Source organism: Cricetulus griseus, unplaced genomic scaffold, assembly GCF_003668045.3.
Source record: "Cricetulus griseus strain 17A/GY unplaced genomic scaffold, alternate assembly CriGri-PICRH-1.0 unplaced_scaffold_1, whole genome shotgun sequence".
In the NCBI taxonomy this organism is placed as follows: domain Eukaryota; kingdom Metazoa; phylum Chordata; class Mammalia; order Rodentia; family Cricetidae; genus Cricetulus; species Cricetulus griseus.
In genome coordinates, this window is record NW_023276808.1 from 58,682 (window position 1) to 79,761 (window position 21,080).

A 21,080-nucleotide genomic window follows, 5' to 3' on the forward strand; every position below is an offset into this window, starting at 1 on the left:
CAAGTATTATAAAGAGGCTTTACCACCTCATAAGGCCAAAAGACTCAATGATTATATTTTCCATTCGCATTTGTAGAGATATAGATGGACACCACATTATGGGACAAGTTATTGCTTCTGCTATGCAGGGAAATAAGAAGGTCAGTGAGGGAGCCAGACCTAAGTCATGCTTGGTTGTAGCAAATGGGGTGCACCCTCTAAAGATTAGTCTTCGGCTGGACACCATTCAAACTTTAAATGGTTTTCAGAGGTTTCTGGCTGATATTAATTGGATCAGACCTAGTTTAAAAATTACTACTGTTGCGATTCTGCAGGCAGCGGAATAGGAGGAGGAGGAAGGCAGTAACTCGGCCATAGTCCGGCTCCCGCGCTATTGCTGAACCAGAGCGAGGGAGCAAGTGAGAGGGCACAAGCCTGAAGGCTGCATCGGTTGCCTGAGGCGGGGCACGCCGCAGGGAGAGGCCTGCTGTAAATGAGTGAATATAAACTTGTGGTTGTTGGAGCTGATGGCGTAGGCAAGACTGCCTTGACGGTACAGCTAATTCAGTATCACTTTGTGGATGTATATGATCCTACGATAGAGGACTCCTACAGGAAACAAGTAAAAATTGATGGAGAAACCTGTCTCTTGGACATTCTCGACACAGCAGGTCAAGAGGAGTACAGTGCAATGAGGGACCAGTACATGAGGACTGGGGAGGGCTTTCTTTGTGTATTTGCCATGAATAATACTAAATCATTTGAAGCTATTCACCATTTTAGAGAACAAATTAAAAGAGTAAAAGACTCTGAAGATGTGCCTATGGTCCTAGTAGGGAATAAATGTGATTTGCCTTCTAGAACAGTAGACACAAAACAGGCTCAGGACTTAGCAGGAAGTTATGGGATTCCATTTATTGAAACCTCAGCAAAGACAAGACAGAGAGTGGAGGATGCTTTTTATACATTGGTGAGAGAGATCCGACAGAACAGATTGAAAAAAATCAGCAAAGAAGAAAAGACTTCTGGCCGTGTGAAGAATAAAAAATGCATTGTAATGTAATCTGGGTGTTGATGATGCCTTCTATACATTAGTCCGAGAAATTCAAAATCATAAAGAAAAGATGAGCAAAGATGGTAAAAAGAAGAAAAAGAAGTCAAAGACAAAGTGTATAATTATGTAAATAGAATTTGTACTCTTTTCTTAAGGCATACTCAAGTAAAAGTGGTAATTTTTGTACATTACACTAAATTATTAGCATTTGTTTTAGCATTACCTCATTTATTTTTTTCTGTTTGTGCAAACTTTCAGTTTTTATCTTAAATGCTTATTTTAAAATGACAGTGGAAACCTCTTTTCTCCAAGTGCCAGTATTCCCTGGCTTTTGGAATTCAACTAGCAATGCCTTTGGAAGAGAGTAAAGACCTGAGACTGTCTTCCAGAGATTTGGTGCATGCAGTTGAGTCCACGCTAATTCTCTTACCAGCTGTGAGCATTGTGTGAACAGGAGTAGTGAAGCTTTTGATCCATCTCTGCTCTGTTTCATCTAGACATTGAGTGATTTAATTAGTAATTACAGCTGCATTGAGACCTAAGACTTTCGAATCACAGAATTTTGGGCTTCCCTTGATTCACTTTTAGCATGTCCTAGAGTTTATCATCCTTCATAAGTGTAGTTAGAGTGGTGAGTGTTGGGACTCAGCCCCCATAGGGTCTCTAAGAGTTGTTTTCCAGTATAACCACAGGTACCTCCTGTTTTCCTAACCTTGTCCCACTAGGATCATGATGTGAACCCTTTGACCTGGGATTTTGGAAGTTTGTATGCAAGGCTGCTTCACAATATAAGTGAGGAACATTGTCTCAGAAACTGAACCAGGCATCTTGTGATTCATCCAAATCTCCAGGCTTTTGCCCAATACTCGGACTTAGTGGTGTCAAAGAGCAGCCACAAAATCAGGTCCCACTGAGAACAGAAAAGAAAGGAGACCCTGAGAGATCACGCTCAGAATGCTGGCAAGCAAGTAAGGAGTTGTGATGGTGGATTGCAAAAGGTATGGGAAAATAGATAACTCAACTCCAAGAGAGTTGGATTGGAATAGAGATCACAGTCAATCACACAGAGAAAGTTTAAAGAGACAAGGTACTGGTAAGATTTCATTTTAACATTGGATTAAGCAATAATGCTAAGAAAATTATTAAAGAAATCCAGGAAATCTGCCTCTGAGGAATTCCTCCTCCATGAGCTACCCACCAGCAGCCAGGTGTCCGAGCAAACTGAGCCCTTGTCCACTGGATCCCACTGTGGGCTACAGTCAGACGAAACTGATGTGGTGTGCACAGGCTGGCTGGAGAAATCACCTCCTGAGAAAAAGTTGGGTCACTATGCTTGGAAGAAATTCTGGTTCATCCTGTGGAGCAGTAAGATGTGTGGTGACCCAGATGTTCTAGAATACTATAAGAATGACCACTGCAAGAAACCCCTGGGGATCATCAACCTCAACTTCTGTACGCAGTTGGATGTAGCCCTGACCTTCAACAAACAAGAGCTCCAAAAGAGGTTCATGTTTGATATCATTATCAATGAGCACACCTTTTACCTGGTGGCTGAGACAGAGGCTGACAGGAATAGGTGGGTCCAGAGCATCTGTCAGATCTGCGGCTTCAGTCAAACTAAAGAGAGCACTGACACCCTGAGAAACCTTTCTTTAGTCAGTCACAATCTCTGCACCTCTCCAGCTGAATTCAGCAGTTCCAGTCAGACACTGCTAGAAGCAGGGGTGAGGACAGATAGTGAGGATCTGTACACCTTCAAGGCACCCAGAAACACCCTGTGTGAGGAATTTGGAGACCTCCCAGTGGACTCAGCCTTAGCTCCCCCACCGCACCCCAAGACACCTTGCAGGGGCAGCCCTCAACAAAGATCTCAAGTCAGTGACTACAAGTATCCAACAAGAGGTGAAGAAACTGCCTGCTTGTCTGCTAAATCACTAGAAAAGACTACCGTGGGTCAATCAGATAGTGCCAGCTCTGATTGCAATTATATGCCCGTAAACCCAGGTTCTGACATCCCCATGAGCACAATGCTCCATCAGTTTACCAGCCGAGGAAGTGAGATCCTCAAGCTTGGCCGAAAAGCAAAGTCAGTACCCCTTGACCTGAGTAACAACACTTTCATCAATGAGCTCCCTTTCAATTCATTTGTCACCAAGTCTTGGTCCACATTCAACCACACCTTTAACCCAAGGTCCTCCAAGTACTGCTGTTGGGTCTCCCATACAGACTCTGGAGACAGTGAGGAGAACTGTGTCTCTATGAAGACCCCAATGTCTTCATCCCCTGTACCCAGGGTCACTTACAACCCAGCTCCAAAAAAGAGTACTGGCAATGCCAATTACCAGAGAAATTACCAGGGAAATTATTTTTATATTATATGTACATGCTTAACTGTTCTGTCTCTTCCCATGTGTATATAGGAAATGCTCATACATATGATTAAATAATTGTCATTACTTAATCATATTGAAGAATCTATTTCACAACACAAAGTACATGTATGTACGTGTACATGGACATATATATGTAATGCAAATCTGACTTTTAATGAACATATATATTTCAAGAGGTAGCTTTAAATATGGAAATCACCTAACAGATCATTGTTTCATCCAGGTTCTTTATTTCACAGAACAAAACAAACAAAATAAAACACAATGTCCCTCTCAACAGAAGCTGAGTACTCCTATCAGGCCTGTCTGTGCAAAATGGTATGTGCACACACATAAAATGCACAACAAGGCTCTTCTTAAGTCCAGTCACACAGGTACATTCTTCTCCCCTTTAGTCCGGGCCAGCAACCCCTCTCCCCAGGCTCCTGTACAGCTCTGACCAGCGATGTTATTTTCCAGAGGTTTGTGTGATTGCAGGAGGGGTGCCCTGCAATCTGACTCACCATCACTCACCACTGCGCCTTTAGCACCAGGAAGTAGTCATTTAACTGTGTGGAGCAGATATTTAACTGAGCATTGATTGAATGATAATCACTGTTATGAACAATTGAAAAAATTCATACTTCATTAATGTCATTTTCCAATCATTTTGGAAATGTGGGTAACATCCTGTGCTGTCTGTAGGGTACAGCCTTGTACCAGGGTGTTTCCAAATAGCTGAATAGAGACTTCAGTATGGGTGTCTGTGTCAGTGTCTCTTTCTCTATTTGGTTCCGAGTTTGAAGCAGGGTCCTTAGAATGGCTGAGATCATGTTCAGCTCACTGTGCTACACCCAGCCCTAAACAGAACTAACAATTATTCTGTATCTGATGATAAGGGCTTCAAACTTTGCCTGTGGCAGCATGCCCTGTCCTTCAAGGCACAGCCATGTTGGGCTTTGTAGATTTCCTGACACACACATCATCAACTGATGTCAGGAGCATTGAAGTTCATGGGAGCTTTCCTACAAGACTGTAGACCAAGGGACATGAATAACCTGTAATATCATAACCATTAGTATCATAATTTAAAATAACAACTTCCTCCAGCAATAACAATCATTCAAAAACAATAAAGAATTCATCAGTTTCTGGAATATATAAGCAGGATGACAAACGCTGTCCACATAGCAGCTGGTAGGGAGCAGCACCTACAACCTTAGAGGTGAGCCCCACAGCTGTGCGCAGAGGACTGGCAAAGAGTGGTGTCACCCCAGAGGCATGGGAAGCAAAGCAGAGAGCCTTCTTCTCTTCTCAGCCACTATCCAGGCTTTTGCTTTATTTCAGCTTCTGGGCATCTCTTGCATCTCTTGGCTTGTTGACCCACCCTCCAGTTTCAAAGTCAACAGACTAGCTCCTTTCTATGTTGCTCTTATTCTCATCTCTGCTTCTGTTATCGCATGTCCTATTCTGACACCAACTGTTCCCTTCTCTTCCCTTTGAAGACCCTGAGGTAGCATGGGACACATCGGGATGTTCTGTCCATCTTAAGATTTGCAGCTTAGTCACTCTTGTGCAGGTCTCTTTTTTGCCAATAGGAGCTGAAGATTAGAATACTGGTGAGCTTGAGATTTCCAGAACCACCACATCATAATTTTAGCATGTGAAACATAACAAAAGAAGACAGGAAGCTTTCCATGTATGAAACTATGCCAGCTGGGGTGGAAGGATGGCTCAGTGCTTAAGAGCATGCATACTGGTCTTTCAAGAACTGGAGTTCAGGTCCCAGAACTCATATCAGATGGATCACAACTGTCACTCTCCAGCTGCAGGTGTATTTGATGCCTCTGGCCTCTGCTGGTGCCTATACTTACACCCCAAACCCTCTGGCCCCCACAGATAAATGAATCTTTAAAAGTAGGTCATATGCTGAATTTGTTGCCACAGAACTGTAATCTCAGCACTTGGGAGGCAGAGGCAGGCAGATCTAGGCCAGCCTGATCTACATAGAGAGTTCCAGGTCAGCTATTGTTGCCTGGTAGTTCATGTCGCAAATAGAAAAAAAATGAGAAGAAATAAAAAATAGGTCACATAGAAAAGACTTGTCACAAGACTAGAATCAGTGTCTCTCCAACAATGCTGGATAACAAGGCATCCACAGTTGTGTGGATGCCTTTGGAACCCTCACGGGGAGATTGTTTCCAGAATTCTCCAGCAGTCAACCAAGAGAGAAAATTTTCATAAAGCATTGTTTAAAAGCTTACCTTCATTTTTGTTTTGCTGTCTGTTCACTTTAGAAAATGATGTAAGTGGGTTCCAGAGAGTAGATCTAGAAGGTTCAAAAGCATCAGGAGTATGGAAAAATCAAAAGTGCTCTACGGGGGTGGAAGAAAAATACATCAGTTAACATCCACAGAGAAAGAGAGGAACCAATAGAAGACAATGAAGAAGACTGAGATGGCAGACAGAAAACCAGACGATAGATAGAGAGACAACAGACAGACCAATGATAGAAGATAGACACACAAGGATTAGATAGAAGACCAGCAATCGAGAGGTGGTAGACAGACACAGGTTTAAGGCAAGGAAATATCTAATGTAATAGTCTCCAGCAAACAAAGGAACAAATTAAAACATGAATCTAGAACTGCAGGAGAAATCCAATCATCAATAAGTTGCAGTTGTTTCCTTATTTTATTATATGTGTCTGTGTGTGCCAGCATGTACAGGTGAGCACAAGTGCATGTTACAGTACACATGTTTAGGCCAGGGATGACTTACAGGAGTCAGTCCCTCTTTCCACTTTGTGAGTCTTTAGGAATTAAAATCAAGTCATCAGGCTTGGGGGCAAGCACCCTTACTGAACCATCTTGCCATCAGGCTGTATTTGAGGCAGAGTCTTACATAGTCCATGGCATCTTCCAAGTCACTATGTAGCCCAAACTGTCCTTTGTTTTAGAATATTATTTTAAGCATTTGTTTATGCTGTGGAACATTTGTTTGATGATGCAAAGATGTGATGCATTCTTTTATGTTGCATTTGTTCAATTCTGTGAATCTTACCTACTTTGCATATCTAAAACACATGATGGTTTAATAAAGAGCTGAATGGCCACTAGCAAGACAGGAGAAAGGATAGGTGGGGTTGGCAGGCAGAGAGAATAAATAGGAGGAGAAACCTGGAAGGAAGATATCCAGGAGTTAGAGAATGTGGAGGATCCCAAAGACCAGCCACTCATCTACAGAGCAAGCCACAGAGTAAGAAGTAAAGAAATGTATATTAGATAATTATAAAAGCCCAAAGACCCCGGAAGTTGGTGACACATGCCTTTAATGCCAGCACTCTGGAAGTAGAGGCAGGTGTATCTCTGTGAGTTTGAAGCCAGGCTGGTCTACAGAGCAAGTTCCAGGACAGGTTCCTAAGCAATGAAGAAAAAGCCTGTCTCAAAAAAACTTAAAAAGCCCAGAGACAAAAGGTTTATGGGATAATTGAAGAAAAGTTGGCTAGAAACAAGCCTAGTTAAGGCTTATTCATAAGTAAGAATAAGCCTCCAAGTGTGTATTTATTTGGTATCTGGGTGGGGTCTCCAAAAGAGCAAAGAGACAAAAAGAAAAAAATAAAACAAAACAACCAACAACAGACTTTGAACTCCTGATCCCCTTGCCTCCACTTCTGAAGTGCTGGGATGATAGGTGTGTGCCTGTCCAGACATTGTGGTCTGAATAAAAACTAAACTGAAATAACAATGCATGAAGGAGTATTTGAACTTGGCTTTGGAAACATTTTCCATTAAAGGGTTCAACTGGCAGATCTCAGAGCCACATAGGAGAAGGGAGAGTTACACAGAGCTCACTGCTTGGCCCCCGATGGGCAGGTGACATAGCTAGGATAATGTAGACACCGCTTATTGTCTTGGGACACTTAGCATCCACCTGTGGACAAATAATTGAGACCTGGCTTAATTAAAGGAATGAGGAGAAAATGCCACTAGCCTTGATGCCACATATGTAGAAGTTCTAGTACCCGGGCGAGGTATGAACTTTATCTTCATCTCACAGTGGGGCCAGGTAAAGGAGCCACATCCAGTGGGTGGTAGGAGACAGGGTGCAGCACAGTGTGAAAACATGAAGGCCAGGAAGGAAGTGACGATCATGACATTGCTGTGCTAGGAGTAGGCAGGAAGGGGATGTGGGAGCCGGGGAAGTTAGCTAAGTCCTCTGTCACAGGCAGAAATCAGTAATAGAGGATCTGGAGTTAATAAACCAGAAATAGATGGAGAAGCTTATTATCTAAGATGAGGGGCTGGCAACCCAGAGGAAAACAAAAACAAATGCTGGCAATGGCTCCCTGCCCCACTGCTGGGAAAGCAAAATTTAAAGAGGGGGCAATGGAGCCCAGGATTGTACAGGATGACGTCTTTCTGTAATACTTAGTTGCTAATTACTGAAACAAATGTCCCCACAATAAAACTTTTGAACAAATGTATTTTAAACACTAAAGATACTAAACAAAACCAGAGCCGTGAGTGACATGTAAAAGACAAAACGAGGCTTAAGGACTTATGGAATGATTCTCAGATTAATAAAGGAAGTCCATGGTGGTCATTCAGTTCCCTAACATCTCACTATGTCCAAGGGTTGTGCTTGGAGTCCAGTGGAGCAGGTCAGTGGGCACAACACAGCAGGTCTGGCCCCTGGGAAGGATGCTGGCTGGCTAGTCAAGGATCAGGCGATATGAAAAATGCATTTGACCCCAGTCACAACCCATCTGTGCCTTTCACCACTTACCCTACAGAGTGACAGATGTTTGAGGAACCCAGAGTGAAACGGATCATTTTACCAGGGACCCCAGTTCTACTGAAATATGACCACACACTGCAGGAGACCAAGGCTCTTGCTGGACTGCTTCCAGGGTTTACTTCCTCTTCGTAATTTCCTGGCAGCCCTGCTCCAATGTCAAAGGAAACCTTTCCTCTTGGCAGAGGGTCTCTGTACAGGTGCACCAGAGAAACACTTATACATCCAAGTGATAACAAGAAGTGGGCTCTTCCCCCCTTATCCTCCCAGGCTCCCCATATCCTAACCCACACTCCATCTTCCTCCTCCCCCATTTCTTCTGGATTGGGGTTTTGCCTGTCCAAGTCCTCTGCTCTCCTCTGCATTTGCAACTTGCATGCATTTGTCTCTTATATATGTATAATGCTATTTTATTTTTACCACATTTGCATAATGTTCAGATCCATTTTTCTTCAGGCTTTTGTGTCTTCACAATCTTTTTCATAAAGAATTCTTGAAGAAGAGGAATGAATGCCTCCTCCCCTAGCCCTGGCTTTTTCATAACAACAGACTCTTCAGAAGTTGGGCAATTTTTCTCTGTCTCTTTACCCCTGTCCCAGCAAGTATTCAGAAATAAATCCAGCTGTGAGTAGAACTGAGGCAGGCTGGCCAGAATCACAACATGACCACTCAAACACTGAAAATCAAGACTACCTCAACCAGCTGGGACAAACATGCCCACCAAGATGATCCACAGTGAAATGTTCTTTTCTTCATAGTCAATAGTCATAGTCACGGACTATTGGCAAACTCCATATTGGCAAAATCACAGAAATGGCCGTTTCCATCGTGTATCCAGGACATGACTATCCACAAACCCCAAGCAAGGACAGAAGAAGGAAGCGAACTCTGTTCTGGACAAACTTGACTCTTCCCAGAATTCTTCAACCTGTCCCCACCTTAGCTCATAAATAACCCTCCTGTCATTTAGATTGCCCAGGAGATGCCAGTTGTGGTGGCTCACGCAGGTAGGAGTTGCACAAGGAGGCAGAAACAGGAGGATCATGAGTTCCAGGCCAGCCTGGGCTACACATTTAGCTGGACATTGGTGGGGCAGGCCTTTAATCCCAGCACTCGGGAGGCAGAGGCAGGCAGATCTCTGTGAGTTCGAGGCCAGCCTGGTCTCCAGAGCAAGTGTCAGGATAGGCTCCAAAGTTACAGAGAGAAACCCTGTCTCAAAAAACCAAAAAAAAGGTAGATTGCCTAGGAGATAGAAGGCTCTTTCCTGGTGAGGGACACTTCTCTTAGAACCCCAGCTTTTGCCAGCAGCAGGCATACAGCCCTTTTTCAGTTCTCTGGTCTCATAGAAGAAAGAATTAAAGAAGGAACTCTGAGAGGAAATGAGGGACTTCCTTGGAGGCTGGGAAGAGAATACAGTAGCACAGACAAGCTAGAGATCCCAACAGCTGCCTGGGTGAGTGATGGCAAAAGGAGAAAAAGAAAGCTCTTTAAGCTGGAGGTCACTAAAGCTGGCATCTAAACTACTGCAAGGCTGTGCATGTCATTGCACAGTGAGAGCCTTTGGAGATCGTTTGAATGCCCAGCTGCCAGGAAGGCTCTCCAGAAAGCAAGAACAAGATGTTGGCTATTGTCAGGAGGAGAAAACGACAAGGAGAAATGCTTTCTAGACTACAGCTCAGAATTTGAGGTTCCGCAGCCAATTTGCATGTGACTGCCTAAAGGGAGGAGCTTCTGGAGTGTAAGCACATACCTTATATAAGGGTCAGTTACACAGCCTGACTTCTGTTCCTGTCTGCAGGTGTGGCATGATTCTTTCCACATTCAGCTTTTAAGCTGGTCATAGGTTGCAAAACAGGATTTGTTTCTTACCAAAGGTCTGGCCAAGGGAAGCACCTGCTGCCCACATCAAAAGGGTATTCTCGGGTCACTAACCAAGCCATTTGGAAAGGGGTTTTCTGATCATCCTAGGCTATTCAAGCCAGAGGATGTTGATATCCCGCTGTCCCCAAGGGGCTCCAATATGGGAGGCACCTGCTGTCCACATCAGGAAGGATGTTATCAGCCATGGCTCATGCTGTTTGTACCAGAGGGAGCTGACGTAGACGCTCATGTGTCCCAAATAGTGCTAGAAAGCAACTGGCTGCAAATGGCCCTTCTCACGCTCTTCCCAGCTGTCTAACATCTCTGATTGCAGTTTTAATCTGTGATAAAACTTCCTCACAATTCCTCACTTTGTCTCTGAATTCTTTCTTTGGCAAGAACCTAAAATACTAGGCAGAGATCTTAAGCTCAACCGCTCTCTGTTTGCTCCCTCTCAGGCTTTCAAAACAGGTCACAGCTTCACTGTAGAGAGGTGCATAACCTGGGAAGAAACTCCTGTTAGCCTACAGTATTATTCAAAAGCAAAGAAAATAAGGCTGGGGGCTGGTTCAGTTAGGAAAGTGCTTGTTGCACAGCTTGAGGACAGGAGTTCAAATCCCAGGCACCCATATAAGAAGTTAGGTACTACAGTGCTTGACTGCAATCCCAGCCCTGAGGAGACAAGAAAGGATGCTCTCTGGGACTCAATGACCAAGTGTTCGGGTCAAATGAATAATCAGAGAATTCCAGGTTGAGTGAGAAACCCTGCCTTTGGCAAAAAAGTCAAGAAGTGATCGAGAAAAACATGCAGTGTCAACCTCTACCTACACACACGCTTGCACGAGTATACACACTAACACATGCACACATAAATATTTGCAATGAAGACAGATAACTGGATGTGTTTAGTCATTTTCATCAGCAAGTGTACCAAATCATGGCACTAAAGAGACCACATTCACCAGCAACAGAAGCACACACTTTCCCCTCTTTCTGTATCAGACAGGGTGCTTCTATTCCCAAACACAAACAGGAGTGACCAAAATCAAGAATCTTCCAAGAACTTTGGATTGTCCCTTCCTACAGAGCAAGCCAGTAATAAAAATGTCTAGTCCCTTTCAGCACTGATGGCCCATGAATAAAGCATTCATGTTTATTTTAGAAACTAAGAGCCTCTGAAACTACAATTTTAAAAGCTCAAACACAGCCCTGTAATTTTATTATGTATTTTGCATTTTTGACAAAGTAAGTGGAATTAGAAAGAGTACACACACCATTGTGGGGGAAGAAAAATCAAAGTTTTATAGAGTAATTACGTTGTCTGGTGTGAAATGGACATCAAATGTAATAAGCATATTGTTCATCCCTGTTTTAAATATTATATTCAATTTAGGATAGATAAAACAATGCCAACCATTTACAAACTGGTTAGGCCTTGAATGTAAACTGTTCCCCATAGATTCACATATCTAATGACTTGTCCTCAGCTAGTGGCATTGTTTTCAGAACCTATGGAATCGTTAGGAGGTGGGGACCTAACTGGAGGAAGTCAGTCTCTGGGGATGTGTTCTTAAGATTTACAGCCCTGCTCTTTGTCAAGTTTATATAAATGCAGCCATGTTCTCATCAGTGCCTCCCACTGCCACCACCACACTTTCCCTCAAAGCATGAGAAAACACAACACAATCCTTCCCACTGTAAGTGCTTCCTGTCAGGTTCTTGTTAGCGATGATAAGAAAGTAGCGAATGTAGACTATTGGCACAGAGAAGCCCTGTGGTTTCGATGAAGCAGCTCGGCTGTTTCGATGATATACTGACCGTGTTGTCCTCAGACTTTTGGAATGGGCTTATGGGAGGAATGCGGAGCAGTTAGAGGTGTTGTCTAAAGAAGTTCTGGAATGCTGTGAGTGGCACTGAACAGCCTAAGAGTGGGTCTGTGAAAAAGCAGACTGCCTATGGAAATACGGATAGTAAGCAGGCCACTCACAAGGCTCCGGAGTGAACTTGAGGTAGTCACTGTTACCCTCCAGCCACATCTCACGGGTGTGCTGGGAATTCTAGTGAGGCTGAATCAACAGTGACAGACTAATTTGTTTAGCAGAGTAAATTTTCAGACAGCATAGCATGCCATTGGGGAATGCTGTCAAAGGGGATAGTGGGAGACACGAATCCCACATCCCCTTGCAGCTCAGCCACGAGGTGGGCAGTTAGTTCGTTTCTGCCCCATGCTTCTGTAATAACATGCTGCCCTCTGTCCCTCACGGAGTCGGGTCTGTCCTGTCAAGTCACAAATCACAACCTCCACACTGCGAGCTAAGAAAAGACTGTTTCTCTTTACACTCTGGCCATCTCAATCATTTATTCCCGAAAAGGATAACCAGAGTTACGGAAGAGTAGAAAGTATCTCCAGTGTTGCTGAGAGGAAGAGAAGCAATGTGAGGAAGCCCCTGGCTTGATGCCTACAGCAGAGACCCAGGCATTTGTACCCTGCCAGGGTCCTTCCTTTAGTCCCGAAGACAGGATCTTAATCAGAGCCAATCATTTACAGAGAAGCTCTAAGCGCTTTGTTCAGTTAATCTCTCTATGACCCAGTCAGGTTAGCTTTACGGTCTCCATTTACAGATGAGGGAACATGTGCTAGAAACATAGGGAAACTGCTGAAGAGGCCAGTGCTGGAGCTTCAGTTCTGTCAAACGCAGGAGGTGGTAGGGCCAGGGCTCTCCACTTCTAATCATCCTGGCTTTGAGTCTCAAATAACTTTGTCATTTTCTTGAACTTCGTTTGTTTTTTCCTTCTCTAGACAAATAGTTGCTTTGATCATTCTAATTCCTTTAACAAAACATTCTGGACCTGCTATGGCAATGAGAATGTTTTTTCATTAAGATTTTAATAGAACTCCATATACCTGATCTTAAGTACAAAAGGCCTTTTTATACACCACACTGCATACCCCAAGGTCTCCATCTAGTAGGTCTCAATGGTTGGGATGATCTTTGTGTTTTATTTAGTACATCTTCAAGGCAGTCACAGTGAAATACCCAACTCGATAACTGCCTAACAAAGGAACTAAAGAACAGCAAAGACAGTTTCCACCAAGAAAAGAGAGAACTTGATCTGAGCTCTTTATTTTCAATCTCCAGTTATAAATCATTTTTAATGGTAACTTTGTTTATTCCCATTTGTCATTTTAAAGTGTGTGTGTGTGTGCTGGCCTCAAAATTTCTACTTAAGCAGCCAGTATGTAGTGGTTCATGACTCCATTAGCATCCCCATGCTACCCCTGTCACCCTCCTCCTAAGCAAAACACTCACCAAAGCTCCTGAAGTCTGAAGGCCAGGTGCTTGGCCTTCCCACAGCAGCCACAGGCTCCTGTCTCCCAAGTTGTTGAAGCTCATGCCCTGTTTTCAGAGGCAAGGGTTGAGTTGGAGCACACGGGCAATCCATCTGCATGCACCTGAGCCCAGCTGGCAAATGCCCAACCTAGAGGAAGGGATGGCCAAGGTGAGTTTGTCCCATGCCTTTTGGTTAGGTCACCAGGCCTGGGCTTACATGCGAAATTGGTATGCTGGGTGCAGGGGTATGGCCTTGCCCACCTTTGAGAGAGGCAAGGGGAGAAGGCAGAGAGGAAGGCAAGACAGAAGATAAGGGACAGGCAGCTCAAAATTGGCTGTAACTCCAGTCCTAGTCAATCTAAACTTTTCTTGTGGACTCTATGGGTACCAGGGAAGATCTTGTTCAACAGCATAAATGCAGGCAGAAAGCCACATCTGTCGAATTTTGTAATTTAAAAAAAGAAGAAAGGGGTGGAGCTGTGGTGGTGCACACATTTAACCCCAGCACTAGGAGGCAGAGGCAGGGGGATTATTCTGAGTTCAAGGCCAGCCTGGTCTACAGAGCAAGTTCCAGGACATCCAGGACTGTTACACAGAGAAACCTTGATGGTTAATTGTTGCAGGAGCCCATTGTGGGTAGGATATCCCTGGGCCAGGAGGGCTGGGCTGTATAAAAGCAGATAGCAGAGCAAGCCACAGGGAACCAACCTGTAAGCAGCAAATTTCTTTGGTTTCTTACTGTTTCAGGCTTCTGCCTTGTTTCCCTCAGTGAAGAGCTATATAACTTGTAGGATAACAAAAACTCTTGCTTCCTGAAGTCACCTTTGTTCATGTTGTTTATCACAGTAACAGAAAGACATGTATAACAGAGGATACACTTTGGTCAGTGCTATTTGTTCTGAGATCTGAAAGATTAAGCATATATATATATGTGTGTGTATGTGTGTGTGTGTGTATGTATGTATGTATGTATGTATGTATGTATGTATGTATATGTGTATGTATGTATGTATACAGTGTTCTGCTGGCGTGTATGCCTGCAGGCCAGAAGAGGGCACACGATCTCATTATAAATGGTTGTGAGCCATCATATGGTCACTGGGAATTGAACTCAGGACCTCTGGAAAAGCAGCCAGTACTCTCAACCACTGAGCCATCTCTCCAGCACCTCCCCTGGAAACTAAATGTACAGCAGAACAGAAGAGCCGTTTCAGTGGTGTCAGTGATGTGCGTGTAAAGACCCTGTGGCAGAAAAACTTGACAGCAAGATTCTGTAGCTAGAGCTGGTGAGGAAATGGGTGGGCCCACAGCCTCCATGGACAGAGAAGACAGGGCAAGCCTGCTGAATCAGGAACTGCAGTCACCAGGGGGTCTGCAGTTTGCAGTCTGGGTACCTGAGGCCCTCACACAGCAGAAGCACCCCGGGATCACCAAGGTTGTTTAGGCCCAGATCCAGCTCAGCCAGGTTCTGGTCCAGGCTGAGGCTGGAGGCAAGATCTTCACAGACAGCCTAGCTGAGGTGGCAGATCTTCATTCAGCCTGTGTAAAAGCATGATGGGGGAATTTCCTGGGGACACAGAATCTATCATCTGCCCCTGTCTTCAGAGTTCAGTGTTCTGAGGAAGCTGTGTGGCACACAGACCTGTGACATCTACCCGAACTTGGTAGACAGAGTCATGAGGATGTTCCATTAGACTTGCCTGGGTGTATAGTGAGGCATTGGCTCAAAAAGCCAGGGGCTGTAGGTGTACCTCAGTTGTAGGGCTCTTGCCTGTTGCGTGCAAGGTCCTGGGTTTGATTCCCAGCACCCTCCCACCCCCAAAAGAAAGCAAGTAGAACCCAAAAGCAACAAACTGTTCAATGCCTGGCGATGGTGGTGCACACCTTTGATCCCAGCACTCAGGAGACAGAGGCAAGCAGATCTCTGTGCATACTAGGACATCCTGTGATACAGATTGAATTCCAGAATATCCAGGACTACACAGAGAAACCCTATCTAAAAAACAAACAAATGGACAACCAAAAACACCTATCCAAGATGCCAATATGGTATTACTCGTACTTGATTACATAAATACATACAGGATTTTCAAATTGCACTTAAAAATTATTTTGTGGCCTGGAGGTGGTGATGCATGCCTTTAATACTAGCACTCGGAAGGCAGAGGCAGGCAGATCTCTGAATTCGAGGCCAGACTGGTCTCCAGAGCAAATGCCAGGATAGGCTCCAAAGCAAGAAACCCTGTCTCAAAAACCAAAAACAAAAAATTATTTTGTGTGAGGTGGGCATGCTGGCACTTGCCTTTAATCCTGGCACCGAGGAGTCAGAGGCAGGCAGATCTCTGTGAGTTGGAGGCCAGTTGTCTACATATCAAATTCCAGGTTAGTCAGAGATATTTTGTGGGCTATACCTGTGCACATGCACAGCAGCAAGAGTTCCTCAGCATGGAGCCTTCCCTCCAGCCCCTGTGGGTCTTTTCTAATTAATGCAGGAGCCCGTCAATCGTGGGCATTGTTCCAGGACATCTTGGAGGAGTCTCTCCTTTACAGTGTGGGCCCCAGGCACTAAACTCAGGTTGTCACTTACCTTTACCTGAGTAACCATCTCAGGAGCCCCTACAGGTACTTTCTAGTAAGACTTTTAATTCTCTAAAACAAACAAGACTGGAATATGTCTCAAGCCTTTAGTCCTAGCAATTGTGGTTATAATTGTGGCGATCATGTTCTTCCTATCTTAGTAATGAATGTTTGAACTTCCTCAGGGGGTTGAACTTTGTCACCAGCCTTGATAGCCAGTGCCTTCATCTGCTGTGCCGCCACATTTTTGGCTACTGCAATCAAATCTCTCTCTCTCTCTCTCTCTCTCTCTCTCTCTCTCTCTCTCTCTCTCCCTCTCCCTCTTTATTTCTTCGAGACAGGGTTTCTCTGTGGCTTTGGAGGCTGTCCTGGAACTCACTTGGTAGACCAGGCTGACCTTGAACTTGTAGAGATCAGCCAGCCTCTGCCTCCCGAATGCTGGGATTAAAGGCATGCAACATCAATGCCCGGCCTCTTTTTTCTAATTTTTAAAATTATTATTTTATCGGGTTGGAGAGATGGTTCAACTATTAAGAGCATGGGCACCTCTTGCAGAGGACCCAGGGTTCAATTCCCAATATTCACATGGCAGCTCACAGCTGTTACGGGATATTACTTGAATATGTGTTACATTCTTTTATGTTACATTTGTTTAACTCTGTGAAGCTGTGTTACTTTTCCTGCCCATCCCACTTGACTGGTCTAATCAAGACCTGAACTGTCAATAGCTAGGCAGGAGAGAGGGATAGACAGGGCTTTGGGGCAGAGAAAATAAATAGAAGAGAGGGAGGAGAAAAGATTGTTTTGCAGACTTAGGGTAAGGAGCCAGATCAGGTTGTTACACCTTTTTCCCGTCAACAAATAGAGTGGCTACAAAATAATAGTTATGTTTGGGCCATTTTTCTCTCTGCTACCCAGAGTGATTTTGATAATAACTACCCATCCAATAATCTGGATTCCCTTTTTAAGATACATCCTTTGATTTTCCCAAAGATTATACTCTCTCAGTGTATTTCCAAGGATTGAATGGTTTTCACAGATGGTTCTTCAAAAGGGACAGTGGTAGTTGTATCTTATCCTATCATTAAGACAGCCATAAAATTGCTGCAGCTTCTGCCCGAATGGCTGAACTTTTAGCCTTGGCCATGGCTATACAACTCTTCCTCAGGGAAGCATTAACATCTATACTGATAGTCAATATATAGCTCAAATTGTACAACCCTTGGAGATGCCTGCCTATGTTGCCAGTATCTCCAGAGTACAATAGAGTTTGTTACAGACACAGGGTCTGCTATGGCAACGTAGTGAACCTGTGTTTGTGTGACATCTTAGGGCCCATACCCATTTGCCAAGACCTCTCTGTGAAAGAAATTACACGGCCAACAGGTACACTCAAATCATTGCAGTTTCACAAAGAGCTCACTAGAGCACAATCCTTACATAAGCACTTTTATCTCAGCACAGGGTCCTCACGATTTCATAATGGGATAACCAAGGAACAAGTTTTTTATATAGTTAAAATCTTTGTGTGGAATTTCTTCCAGTGCCTCAACTGGCAGTTAATCCCCAAAGACTCTTGCCCAATCACCCATGGCAGATGGTTGTAACATATGTGCCATCCTTTGGTAAATTGTAATTTGTCCATGTTTCTGTAGATACTTTTTTCCAGAATAATATTTGTCTCTGCCAATTCTGGTGAAAATGTAAAAGATGTTAAAAAAGCCATTGTCTACAGGCTTTTGGTTACATTGTGGTCCCAAAACAAATTAAGACTGATACTGGCCCTGCTTATATCAGCAGAGGTTTCAATCAGTTTTGTCAAGATTTTGAAATTACCCCCAAAACTGGTATTCCTTACAGGGCAGGCTATTGTGGAACATGCCCACCACACTTTAAAAGCCTATTTACTTAAAATAAAGAAGGGGAACCTTGAGGGTCACCTTGGCTCCCCTAACTCTATCACTTATTTTCTATCTTAATTTTTTTAATTGTGAATGATTCTGGTAACTCCGCTACAGAACATTATTGGTGGTCCACTGCACAGAAAAGACATTTGGTTAATTGGAGAGACCTTCCCTCAGGCCTTTGGATAGGGCCAGATCCAGTTTTGGTGTGGGCCCGGCGGTCTGTTTGTTTTTTCCCACAGGATGGCGAGGCCCCAATTTGGGTTCCTGAGCGTTGTGTGTGCCTGTTTCCTGCTGATATGCTTCTGCCATTTAATGACTCATTGGGTGTTAGGACCCAGTCCCCACAGGGTCTCTAAGAGTTGTTTTCCAGCATAACCACAGGTACCTCCTGTTTTTCTGATCTTCCCCAATAGGATCCTGATGTGAACCCTTTGACCTGGGATTTTTGTAAGTTTGTATACAAGGCTGCTCCACAATAAAAGTGAGGGACATTCTCTCAGAAAGTGAACCAGGCATCTTGTGGTTCATTCAACTTTCCAGGCATTTGCCCAATAATTGGCCTTAGTGGTAGCCAAGGGAGGCCACAAGTGGAGTTTCCACTGAGATCGGTAAAGAGAGGGGACCCTGAGAGATCACCCTCAGAATGCTGGCAAGCAAGTAAGGAGTTGTGAGGGTCGATTGCAAAAAGTACTAGAAAATAGACACCTCAAATCCTAAGAGAGTTGGATTGGTATAGAGATCACCATCAATCACACAGAAAAAGTTTAATGAGACAAGGAACTGGTAAGATTTCATATTAACTTTGGATTAAGCAATAATGCTAAGAAAATTATTAAAGAAATCCAAGAAATCTGCCTCTGAGGAATCCCTCCTCCATGAACTACCCACCAGCAGCCAGGTGACCCAGAAGCCTGTGCCCTTGTCGACTGGAGCCCACTGTGGGCTCCAGTCATACGAAACTAATGTTGTGTGCACAGGCTGGCTGGAGAAATCAGTTCCTCAGAAAAAGGTGTGGCACTATGCTTGGAAGAAACACTGGTTCATCCTGCGGAGTGGAGAGATGTGTGGTGACCCAGATTTTCTAGAATACTATAAAAATGAACACTCCAAGAAACCCCTGGGGATCATCAACCTAAACTTCTGTACGCATGGATGTAGCCCTGACCTTCAACAAACAAGAGCTCCAAAAGAGGTTTATGTTTGATGTCATTATCAATGAACACACCGTTTACCTGATGGCTGAGACAGAGGCTGACAGGAATAGGTGGGTCCAGAGCATCTGTCAGATCTGCGGCTTCAGTCAAACTAAAGAGAGCACTGACACCCTGAGAAACCTTTCTTTAGTCAGTCATAATCTCTGCTCTTCTCCAGCTGAATTCAGCAGCTCCAGTCAGCCCCTGCTCCAAACAGGGTCTACAGCAGATAGTGAGGATGTGTACACGTTCAAGGCACCCAGAAACATCCTGTGTGGGGAATTTGGAAACCTCCACGTGTACTCAGCCATAGCACCCTTACCACACCCCGAGATACCTTGCAGGGGCAGCCCTCAAAAGAGACCTCCAGTCAGTGACTACAAGTATCCAACACAAGGTGAAGAAACAGCCTGCTTGTCTGCTAAATCTCTCGAAAAGACTATCGTGGGTCCATCAGACAGTGCCAGCTCTGATTTCAATTATATGCCCAAAAACCCAGGTTCTGACATTCCCATGAGCAAAATGCCCCATCACTTTACCAGCCGAGGAAGTGAGATCCAACAACTCCCACTCAATCTGCCCCTCAAGCCTGGCCAAAAGCAAAGTCAGTACCCCTTGACCTGAGTAACAACACTTTCATCAATGTGCTCCCTTTCAAGTCATTTGTCACCAAGTCTTGGTCCACGTTCAACCACACCTTTAACCCAAGGTCTCCAATACAGACTCTGGAGACAGTGAGGAGAACTGTGTCCCTATGCAGAACCCAGTGTCTTCATCCACTGTACTCAGTGGTACTAACAACCCAGCTCCAAAAAAGAGTACAGGCAATGCCAATTACATAGCCCTGGACTTTTAGCCTGTCTCCCAGAGCCCTCACCACAAGCCATCCACATCATCTGTCACACTGGATGAGAAAGGAGGATATGTCCAAGTAGATAAAGAAAAGACCCAGGCCCTACAAAAGACCATACAGGAATGGACAAAGATGCGACAGTCCTCAAGACCCTCCAAAGATGCCAAGCTACGTTAAGGATGGCCATCCCCTGACACCTTCTCTCCTTTGTGACTTTTGTTCAAAAGATGTATGTATGCCCTGTATGTATGGTGTGGCCACACATGTGTTTATGAAGTGTGATCGTAAATGTGTGACTGTTAACAAAAGAATGCCATTGTGTTGTCTTTAAATAGTTAGTTGCTTGGGAAAGAGCAACAGTTGTTAAAGTACAGGTTACTTGGAGTAGAAGGAAAATGTCTGCTTTTATTTCCATGGAAGGTGAAGGGCTGTGGATTCGTTTCATACTGGTATGGTTTCATGGGGCAGGACCTCATGAATCAGTGGCCCAGATGATCTGAATATTTGTTTTTCATTTAAATTTGGTCAGTTAGGAATGGCAGTGGTCACAGTCAATGACGTTTTAAAAGAAAAAGGAGGAATATGATATAGAAATGATACTTTGTATTGGAATGGATCTTCATTTGTTGATAATTTTTATTGGAATGGATCTTCATTTGTTGACACTAGTTAGGTTTTCTAGATATATAGATATTCTTCATATCATTCAAAGAAATGGTTTAGGGTTTTTCTTGACAGTGATACACAACTGCTCCTGGAACACCAATTATAACTGAGAGGAAGAGGGGCATCCAAGAAACTCGTTATAGAGTTTGACTTTGACATGGCAAGACCAGCCATTTGGGCAAAAAGCTACTCTTGTCTAAACTGTTTCCAGTGCAGGACAGTTTAGAATTTCCGGCTTTGCTGAGAAGTCTGCCAGACACATTATGGCCTGTCTAGGAAGCAAGGTGTCTCTGTTTGTTCTAGAGTTTATCTATTATCCTTCTATGATCTTTGATGGAGTTGAAGATAGATAGTTATAGTAACACACAAAGATAGAATGATTAAAATCTTATAGTTCTTACTTGATAACTGTTTTGTTATATATAAAGAAGGGGGAGATGTTGGAACCCAGACCCCATGGGGTCTCTTAAGATTTGTTTTCCAGCATAAC

General features: G+C 44.0%; 2 protein-coding genes across 3 annotated transcripts in view; both read left to right on the forward strand.

Annotated features, from left to right (window-relative positions):
* The first annotated feature begins 472 nt into the window (after positions 1 to 472).
* LOC113838722 (GTPase KRas-like) lies at positions 473 to 1,163 on the forward strand. 2 transcript variants are annotated; one of them, XM_035453523.1, is made up of 2 exons: positions 473 to 986; positions 1,114 to 1,163. In XM_035453523.1, exons 1-2 carry the CDS (start codon positions 473 to 475, stop codon positions 1,161 to 1,163), a joined length of 564 nt encoding a protein of 187 aa, XP_035309414.1. The 2 variants fall into 2 exon arrangements, with proteins under 2 accessions (XP_035309414.1, XP_027290070.1); XM_027434269.2 differs by having other exon boundaries at positions 473 to 921; positions 1,046 to 1,163.
* Positions 1,164 to 2,403: 1,240 nt separating this feature from the next.
* LOC113838336 (GRB2-associated-binding protein 2-like) overlaps positions 2,404 to 21,080 on the forward strand; it is a 57,653-nt gene continuing 38,976 nt past the window's right edge. The window contains exon 1 of the mRNA XM_035453528.1: positions 2,404 to 2,580. Within this exon, the coding sequence (XP_035309419.1) occupies positions 2,404 to 2,580 (177 nt within the window). The remainder of the gene's footprint in view (positions 2,581 to 21,080) is intronic.

Bases quoted from the DNA above. Each gene is read 5' to 3' on its own strand.
- LOC113838722 (XM_027434269.2), top strand. From the start codon at position 473: ATGAGTGAATATAAACTTGTGGTTGTTGGAGCTGATGGCGTAGGCAAG. The intron at 922-1,045 runs GAGAGTGGAGGA...GTAATGTAATCT, and splicing joins ACCTCAGCAAAGACAAGACA to GGGTGTTGATGATGCCTTCT.